Genomic DNA, 10,299 nt, shown 5'->3' with positions numbered 1-10,299 from the left:
GAGCAAAGATGTCAGTTTGAGGATTAAGGTATGTCTGACCCAATCCATGGTATTTTCAGTTACTTTATATGCATGTGAAAGTTGGAAAATGAATAAGGAAGACCACAGAAACAGAGCTTTGAATTATGGTGTTGGAGAAGAATAATAAAAGTACCATGGACTTCCAGAAGAACAAGAAAATCTGTGTTAGAAAAAGTACAGCCAGAATGCTATTTAGAAGCTAGGATGTCGAGACTTTGTCTCTCATACCAGTTCCCAGAGAAGGACATCATGGTTGGTAAAGTGGAGGGCCAGTGAAAAAGAAGACCCCCAATGAGATGGATTGGCACAGTGGTAGCAGCAATGTTCTCAAGCTTAACAAGGATTATGAGGATGGTGCAGGAGCGGGGAGCGCTTCGTTCTGTTGTACGTAGGGGTCACTACGAGTCAGAGCCAACTCGATGGCACCTAACAACTCTTTTCTGAAGAATTCTATGGTCTTCGATTTACACCATGTCAAAATGGCAGTTTTTGCATCCTCTAGTAACTTGAATTATGCTGCTTTTAAATGTTCTTTGAATTTTGGGAACAAAAATAAGTCTAAAGGGGCAAGGTAAGGACCTTAGGGTGAATGGGACAAGGTTTCCCAATGAAATTCTCACAAGATGGTCCATTCCATCTTGTTGAGGAACGACAAGTACGTTGTCATGATGGGAAAAACTCCTCATCACTAGTTTCCTAGCTTTTTTTTTCTGAGCAAAGCAATTTTCCATTTTGTTAAAACTTCTTCCTAAAAAGCCCTCATGATTGTCCTGTGTCCTTTGACAAAATCTATCAAGATTATCCCACAGGAATCCCAAAAAACAGGTGTCATAATTTTCTGAGCTGACCTATTTTGCTTGGACCGTTTTTTAAGAGAGCCATCATGATACTGAGACAAGCGTATGACTGAGAGGTTTTGCCTGCAGCCATTCACTGATCACAGAGACATGGCTAAACATAGTTTGGTTTGGAAGAAACCCGTGCATGTATGAACTAGAACTCCAAGGGCAATACTGTTTGATTTACCCTCGTATAAGTAATTTGAGTGCAGGTCCTTATTAATTCAAATCAATGCCCTTAACTCTCATGAGAGTTTAGTTCATATACTTTCACTGACATTGGGTATGTCTTTTGTTAGTTCCATTAGTTATAAAGTTAGTTATCAATATTGAACTCAGATTTTACCAGTTTATCTTTTTTAGAACATTTCATTCACTAGGCAGTCACAATTCTTAGGAGTCAACTCATCTGCATGAAAATGGGGAGTAAGGGAAATCATTTTGAAAAATGGCTTCCTCAGAACTGTCAGCCCTCTGAGAAAACAGAAGTTTCAGTCAACACTGTATAGCCCTTCTGAGTTCTTTTTTTTTCCTTTTCTTTTCCCAGGATTCTCCTCGTCCCTCTATTCATAATTTTGTTGTCAGCTGTCACTGAACTCTGACTCATTGCTGGCTTCTGTGCCATCTTCATGATTATTAGTAGGTATGAGTCTACTTTGTGGCTATTGCATCAATTCATCTCATTGAAGCTTTTCCTTGACCTTCTTACTGGATGCAATGCGATGTCTTTTTCTAGCAATTGGTCTTTCCTGATGATGTACTTTAAAGTGTGCTAAAGTCTCAGAGAAAAAGAGGAAGACCACAACGAGATGGATCAGCCAGGTGGCATCATTGATGGACTCAAGTGTGGCAGCAGTAGTGAGGTTGGCCCAGGATCGGACATTGTTTCGTTCTACTGTGCATGGGGTCGCTATGATTCGGTTCCGACTTGATGGCACCTGACAACAACAACAACAAAGTCTCACCATCCTCAATTCTAAGGAGTATTTCTTCTGAGGTTGATTTGTTCATACTTTCGGCAGCCATGCTGTACATTCAATATCTTTGGACACCGCCACGATATCAATGTGTCCGTTCTTCTGTTTTCACTGCTCAGCTTTCAAACACAGATGAGGTGACCAGTCATCACGATGACAGCTCTGCTTTTTGAAAGCTTAAAGAAGTCTTCTGCAGATTGTGGGTTTCTTGATTGCTGCTTCCTGTTGCTTCCATGAAGGCTGATTGTTGACCCAAATGGAATGAAATAATTGGCAACTTCAATTTTTTCTCCATTTATCATGATGTTATCAGTCCAGTTGTGAGGACATTTTGTTTTCTTCACGCTAAGGCATAATCTATACTGAGGGGTATGCTCTTAATCAGTAAGAGCTTTAAGTCTTTTTTCATTTTTGGCAAGCCAAGTTGTCATCTACATATTGCAGATGGTAATAAGTCTTGCTGCAATCCTGATGCCATGTTCTTCTTCATATAGTCCAGCCCCACACAAAGGGAGTTTCAGAAACTTTGTGGAAGCATACAGATAGAATAAGTAGAGTAAAGGGATAGAGCCTTGCTACGTATCTGTCCCAATTTGAAACCAGGCAGTATTCTTGTATTATGTTCAAATGACTGCCTCTTGATTCATGCACTGGATTTATTAACCTGCTCTGCAATTTAAAATCTTCCCAATGTTATTCATAATTTGTTATAATCTACACAAACATTTTTGTGTTGTCGATAAAACAAAGGTATAACTCTTCCTGGTATTCTATCTTTGGCCAAGATCCAGCTGACATCAGAAAAGATATCCAGGTAGTCCTAGGTTGTGGACATCCAACTTACAAACAGCTCCCATTTGGCTGCTGATGTTCTATAAATTTGCCCTCACTGTAAATGAGGGAACCAGACCCCTACTGGTGAAATGTCCTTCATTGTGATCACCTTTACTTGCTGCACATGCAACTTTTAAATCACTGGGAAGCTTCAGTTTGCACTAAAGGCTAAATAAGAACCACAGGAAGCTGTTTCAACTTTTCCACCAGTGTCTAAAAGAAATGGTTAGGACCAGGTCTTGTCATAATCCAGGGACTGACTGTACCTCATTCCACTTCCTCTTCTGAGTTGGGCCTGAACTTCTGACAGTTTCCTCCTGACACACAGCTACAGTTGTTTCTGTTATCTTCAGCAAAACGCTGATAGCATGTGATGTTAATGACATAGTTCAGTAAAGTTCTGCATCGTTTGGTCACCTTTCTTTAGAATAGCAAAAATACAGTTTTTCCAGTTAGCCACAGTAGCTAGCTCCCAAATTTGTGAACATAAATGAGTAAGTGCTTCCAGCGCTGTATCTGTTGAAGCATCTCAGCTGCTACTTTGTCAATTTCTGGTCTTATTTCTTGCCAAAACCTCTAGTGCATCTTTAACTTCTTCCTTCAATATCAATAATTCTTGAAATATGGTACCTCCTAAAATAGTTGTACAGTGGCTCTGTGTATTCCATCCACCTTCTATCTTCTGTTGATGATTCCTGCATCTATCTTTTTTTTTTTCATCATTCACTTTTTGTCCATAGAATCCTTCATTAATGCAACTTGAGGCTTAAATTTTCAGTCCTTTCAGAAATACTGATTCAGAAATACTGATCATGTTCTTCCTTTTGGTTTTCTAACTCCAGGATTTCACTATTTCATCGTAACATTCTATCTTGCATTCTCTAGCTGCTCAGCGAAATCTTCAAGTTCAGCTCTTTTACATCATTTCTTCTTCTTGCTTTCACTACTCTGCACTTACAAGCAAGTTTCAAAATCTCTCCCGACATCTATTTTGGTCGTTTCTATTTTTCCTTTTTAATGACCTTTTGCTTTGTTCATGTATGATTGCCTTGATTTCTTTCCACAATCTTTTTGGCCTTTGGTCATTAAGGCTTAGTGCACCACATCTATTCTTGAGATGGTCTTGAAATTCAAGTCTGTATTCACAGTTGTACTTGGCTACCATGGAGTCCTGGTGTGACACTGGGTTAATGCGCTGGACTGCAAGGTCAGTTTGAATCTCAAGGTCAGTGGTTCAAGCTCACCAGTCTCTCCTTAGAAACTCTATACAAGATTGCTATGAGTTGGAACTGACTCAGTGACACTTAACAATCATCATGCACTTGCTTTGCTTTTTCTCACCTCCAATTTGAACTTACATATGAACTGATAATCTGTTCCATAGGACCTTTGTCCTGACTTATGACTGTCTCTTTCCACAGATGTAGTTGATTTGACTCCTGTGTAACCCATGCAGTGAGGTCCTGATAAGTAAGTCATTGGTCTTAGAATTCTATTATGCAATCTCCAGTATCCTATCACACCAAAATGATATTTTCCAAATACTCATTCTTCTTTTATTTCCAACTTTCACATTCTCACTATTAGTAATTACCAATGAATCTTGATTGGATGTCCAATCAATTTCAGACTGCAGTAAGTCATCAAAGTCTTTCATTCCCATCTTTGGCATTTGTGGTTGGCACATAAATTACAATCGTTGTGTTTGCTGCTCTTCCTTGTACTGACGTCCAAACCCACTGCCATCAAGTTTGCTCCTACTCACAGCAGCGCTATTAAGACAGAGCAGAATTACTCCAGAGGTTTCCAGGGCGTTGGGGGTTGTGGGCCGTCAAGTCGGTTCCAACTCATAGTGACCCTGTAAAGATTTCCAAGGTTAGATATCTACACAGGAGCAGTAAGCCTCATCTTTCTCCTGTGGCGCAGCGGGTGGATCTGAACTGCTGCCCTTGCAGTTAGGGTTCCAACACATAACGCACTATGCCACCAGGGCTCCTTAATGTTGCTCATTGCTGAATTGATTCAGAATTAGAAACAAAACAAAACTGGCTTATATACCACTGGTCCGGTAAGGTAACACCTATACCAAATATCTTTAGAAACACTTCACATCTTAAGAAGTATGGAATCCTACCAAGAGCAAAACTATTTTAAGCAACAGTTGTATTTCAAAAGATATCTATCCCTTCTGTATCTACGAATAACTGTTTAAAACAAACACAAAAAATAAGTTAAAAAGCAACTCAAAATCCCTAGTATCAAAAGTATTTATAAGATGCTTAATGGCACCAATTAAGGTCCTAATCAAATCCCAGACTTCCATGCCAACATGACATCCATACAAGCAGTCCCCTTTATGTTGTCCCATTCAAATGCCCACAAAGAGACAAAGCCAGAACTGGAGGGTGGTGTCTGCTGGAGCCGCACAGTGTTCTGCTGTCTGTACCAGAGCTGCGTGTATGCAACAGCTGAGGCACTGAGGAGACACGCTGTGTAGCTCCTTCTCGCTTTATCTGTTCAGGGGTACAGAAAACTTAGAAACATTTTAATAAGTTTTAAAACTTTTTTTGCTTTAAAAAATGATAATGCTTATAAAAATCTCAAGCAACATGCTAAAGCATACTAGAGTAGTTGACACAGTTATGACATTTGTATTTTTTTAAATCATATTTATTTTGTAGATTGTCGTTTCACGTCTCTTTCCACTTTTCCACCAGGTGTTCATTATTTGAATGTGTATGTGTCATGCCCACATAAATACAGTGTGTACGTCTATACTGCATACGGAGCGCACAGGAAGGGAATGCAGGAAGGGCTGGCTGCAGGGTTTGTAAAACATCATACAATGAGCATGTATTTTGGTTGAAAATATGGTAGTCTGTTTCTTCTTACCTGCTGCGATTGTTGTTAGGCGCCTTCCGGTTGGTTCCGACCTAGAGCGATCCTATGCCCAAAGCACTGCCCGGTCCTGCGCTAGCCTCACAATTGTTAAGCTTGAGCCCATTGTTGTTTCCACTGAGCCAGTCCTTCTCACTGGGGGACTTCCTCTTTTTCACTAACCCTCCACTGTACCGAGGCTGATGTCCTTCTCCAGGGACTGGTCCCTCCTGACAACATGTCCAAAATATGAGAGATAAAGTCTCCCCATGCTGGATTCAGAGGAACATTCTGTTTGTACTTCTCCCGACACAGTTTTGTTTGTTCTTCTGGCAGTCCATGGTACTTGCAATATTCTCTCCAACAGCTTAACTCAAATGCATCAATCCTACGGTCTTCCTAAACATTGTCCAACTTTCACAGGCATATGAGACCACTGAAAATACCATGGCTTGGGTCAGGTGAACCCTAGTTCTCAAACTGACATCTTTGCTTTTTAAACACTTTAAAGAAGTCAGAGGTCTTTGCAACATATTTGCCTAATGGCAATACATGTTGTTTGATTTCTTATCTGTGCTGTTGTGGTTAAGTGCCATTGAGTGGGTTCTAACTCATAGTGACTCGGTATAGGTTTCTGAGGAGTGGCTGATGGCCTTGAACCACCTACCTTGCGGCTTGCAGTCCAGTGCCCATCCTAGAGTGCCATGCCAGAACTCCCTCTTTCATATTAGGATAACATTACCTTTTTTGCCTGACACAGAGTTATAAATATTTCTCAATTTATAGTTTATCTTTTGGTTTTATTTGTGGTTTTTCTTTTAATGTAGTTAAAATTTTACAAAATCTTCTCCTTCTTGATTTCTGTCCTTGGTGTAAGGCTTTACACTGAGCTGGGGGTGAGGGGGGAGTTGAAGAAACCATAGTTCTTTAGGCCAAATGTTTTTGTAAGGTCTCCAAGCTAAGAATGATTTTTATATTTTAAAATGGCTGCAAAAATCAAAAAGAGTAATATTGGCATTTAAAAGTTCCACAAAGTTCAAGTTTAAGTTAGTGCCCATGCATTAATATCAATCACACTGGGCTGTGCGCATGCACTCACATATGGGCTCTGCTGGCTTTGCGCTACGTCAGCAGAGCCGAGTGGCTGCCTGTACTCTGGTGCTCACACAGCCTCACACTGCTGTGCCGCCCACTACAGTCACAGCGGTGTCATTTTATCTCATTGGTCATTACTAGTACATAGCCATCCTGTCCAAATAAGAAGACAAACATGGACTTGGAGTGTTGTGCACAGCGGAGGTGTAGATCATTTTGTTATTCAGTTTGATTGGAATGTGCTGCATGGATTGTACAATAATAGCTGTGCCACTGGATTGCAATATACAGTGGCATTCCCACACTAAGCACTTTAATACAACATTCCCAACTCACAGGGAAGCAGACTGCCACATCTTTCTCCTGGTGGGTTCCAACTGCTGACCTTTTGGTTAGCAGTTGGCTGTTTCACCACTGTGAAAGCTGGACTCCTGGTCTTCTATTGCCCTCAAAGCTCAAGGAGACCAATAAACCCTCTGCTGGTGGGCTTCTCTCTTTCTTGCTTAAATACAGCGAAACTTGTGAGAGCCAGCACTCAGTGTGACTGCCTTGTTTGAACAGGTTTCACACGGTTTTTGCAGTCGTGACACTTTTCTATCACCTGTCTTAGCAGGATATCAACAAGAAGCTGCCAAACATTCAAGTCCGATTCACAAGAGGACACAGAATGAGGATATCACTGCTGACACCAGATGGATCTTGAATGAAACCAGAGAATACCAGAAAGATATTTACTTGTGCTTTACTGACTATGCAAAGGCATTGGATTATGGGAATCATAAACTATGGATCACACTGGGAAGATGGGAATTCCAGAACACTTTATTGTGCTCATGTGGAACCTGTACACAGACCAAGAACCTGTACACAGACCAAGAGGCAGTAGTTCAAACAGACGATGGGGTTTAAAGTCAGAAAAGATGTGGATTGTAGCCTTTCACCATTATTTATTTAATGTGTATGCTGAGCAAATCATTTGATAAGCTGAGTTATATGAAGAAAAACGTGGCATCAGAACTGAAGGAAGACTCATTAACAACCTGCGATATGCAGATGATACAACCTTGCTTGCTGAAAGCAAAGAGAACTTGAAGAACTTACTGATGAAGATCAGTACAGCATTCAGTATGGATTATACCTCATCACAAAGAAAACAAAACTCCTCACAATTGGACCCACAGCAACATCACGAAAAATGGAGAAAATAACGTTTCAAGGATTTCATTTTACTTGGATTCACAAAAAACATTCATAGAAGCAACAGTTAAGAAATCAAACAAGGTATTACATTGGGCAAATGTGCTGCAAAAGACCTTTAAAGTATCGAAAAGCACAGCTGTTATTTTGAGGACAAGAGTGTGTGTGCCCTAAGCCATGGTATAGTCATCACTTCAAATGCAGGCAAACGCTGGACAATGAATAAGGAAGACTGAAACAGAACTGGCACCTTTCATATTAAATATACCATGGACTGCCAGAAAAATGAACAAATCTCTCTTGTAAGAAGTATTGCTCCTTAAAAGCGAGGCTGGCGAGACGTAAAGTCACATATTTGGGACAAGTGATCAGGTGGGACCAGTCCGTGGAGGACACCATGCTTGGCAAAGTAAAGGGTCACTGAAAAAGAGCAAGACCCTCAGTGAGATAGACGGACACAGTGAGCTCCAACACAGGGGGGCGGACCTGGGCAGCATTTTGGTTGGTTGTACACGGGGTCACTATGAGTCAGAATCACCCTGACAGCACCTAACAACTAAAACAAAGCCCGTAGGAAGAAGGATTTCTGAGGGCCCTCTGCATTATCCGTGAAATCATAGCAGACACATCTGCTATGCTCCATCTGGAGTCCTGGGGTGGCACTGCAGGATAAGCATTGGACTGCAAGGTTGGTTTGAACTAAAAGGTCAGAGGTTCAAACTCACCAGCCGCTCCTTGGAAACCTTATCTAGGGTTGCTATGAGTTGGAATCGACTCAGTAGCACTTAACAACAACAACTCCATCTAAGGAGTCCTGGTGTGGTGCTGCAGTATAAGCACTGGACTGCTAACCTTAGGGTCGGTGGTTCAAACCCACTAGACACTCCACAGAAACCCTATTCAGGGTCACTATGAGTTGGAGTCAATTCGATGACACTTAACAACAACTTCACTTAATATTTAAACAAAGCCTTGATTTGAAACTACCTGGTAAATAAAGGCATATCAGATTAGAGTCACTAATGCAAAACAGCAAAGGGCATACTCACTTACGGCTTCTGAGACAGTCACATAAACTATGGTTTGTGGAGATTCAAGCTGGGAAGTACAGTTCCCCGAAAATAACCTTGACTTGTGAAAAAGGTCTGCCTCTTTCCATGAACAGTAAACACTCCCTCATTAACTACACTTCAACTGCCCCTTTAAGAGTGTGGCTTCTGTTTCCATGCTCGGACTCTGACTGAGACAGAGGCACCCAAGCGAGGAGAGGAGGGCACCTCACACCAGGAATGATGAGTTCTTCCGCTTCTTCAACCACACAGGCCCAGGGTACAAGCAGGGGCCTGACAGACAGCACCTACCTGGGATCTTTCTCAGGTACTGGGTGGACTCCTGCCGCTGGCTGATTTCTTGGCTATGTAGAGACTCCCAGGATTCACGCTTAAGCCTGGTCTTTACCAGCTGTGTGCTGCTCAGGTAGTCTTCGGCTGCTCCTGCAGAGGGCCTCTTTTCCCACAGCTGTTTCCGTCCAACTGGGGAAGTGGCGACCTAGAGACAATTAGGAATGGCTGAGTTTGTACACAATTCACTTTAAGAACGAGAATTGCAACTTTTGGAGAGCTCTGTAGAAACTTGTAGGAAAAGAAAAGCAAAACCCCCATCCCATTCAATTCCCAAGGCTAAAGTATTAGCTTAGGGTGGAAGAGAACTAGAAGCAAACATGATCTAACTCAGCAGAAACATCCATTCAGCTGTTCTTGCTCTTGCCTGGAATTCTTGCTCCCAATCTCCTTGAAAAATTAAGAGTTTCCCTTTCTTACCTCTTGTCGTGGTTCGTCCAGTTCTTGCTCCAGATCTTCCAGGAGAGTTACTGCCTCTTCAGCACTTTCTGGGCAGTGCTGCCGCACCCAGGCCTGGAGCTCCCGGGGCAGGATGGTGAGGAACTGCTCGAGCACCAGCAGCTCCAGGATCTGCTCCTTGGTGTGCAGCTCTGGCCTCAGCCACTCACAGCAGAGCACCCAGAGTTGGCTCAGGGCCTCTCGGGGTCCAGGTGTGTCATGGTACCCAAACTGCCTGAAGCGTTGGCGGAATATCTCCAGGCCAGGAAGGCACTTGTCCATCTCCTCCTCCTCGACTTTTACAGTCACAGGTCCCACCTGCTTCAGCGGAGACCTAGGGCTCAGACCTGTGGCCATGCCCTGTACCTTGGTCATCACCCAGACTCAGGGAACAGCTGTGTACCAGGGATATTGGATCCTACAGTTTTCTGGTTCTTCAAGGACACACATTAAACCTAAGAAAGTATGGTTGCCATAAAATTACCAAAAAGAAAAATTACGTTTTTCTAGTTTGTATGGTCACACCATTAACACAAGAAATTGTAGAAAATATGGCCACCACAAAATATATTGTTTAAATTGTAGTCAGCTTTACTATCCTACTTTAATTTTACTCTCTTA

At 42.0% G+C, this 10,299-nt stretch overlaps 1 protein-coding gene across 1 annotated transcript in view; it reads right to left on the bottom strand.

Annotated features, from left to right (window-relative positions):
* ZSCAN21 (zinc finger and SCAN domain containing 21) overlaps positions 1 to 10,050 on the bottom strand; it is a 16,262-nt gene extending 6,212 nt beyond the window's left edge. Inside the window, exons 1-2 of the mRNA XM_006859810.1 lie at positions 9,661 to 10,050; positions 9,202 to 9,388 (exon numbers count right to left, since the gene is read on the bottom strand). Coding sequence (XP_006859872.1) covers positions 9,202 to 9,388; positions 9,661 to 10,035 — 562 coding nt within the window. The 5' untranslated portion in view covers positions 10,036 to 10,050. The remainder of the gene's footprint in view (positions 1 to 9,201; positions 9,389 to 9,660) is intronic.
* Between the last annotated feature and the right edge of the window lie 249 nt (positions 10,051 to 10,299).

The sequence above is a fragment of the Chrysochloris asiatica genome, unplaced genomic scaffold (assembly GCF_000296735.1).
Source record: "Chrysochloris asiatica unplaced genomic scaffold, ChrAsi1.0 scaffold00034, whole genome shotgun sequence".
NCBI classification, from domain to species: domain Eukaryota; kingdom Metazoa; phylum Chordata; class Mammalia; order Afrosoricida; family Chrysochloridae; genus Chrysochloris; species Chrysochloris asiatica.
The sequence above is the reverse complement of the archived record's forward strand: the minus strand, read 5'-3'. Positions and strand labels throughout refer to the sequence as shown.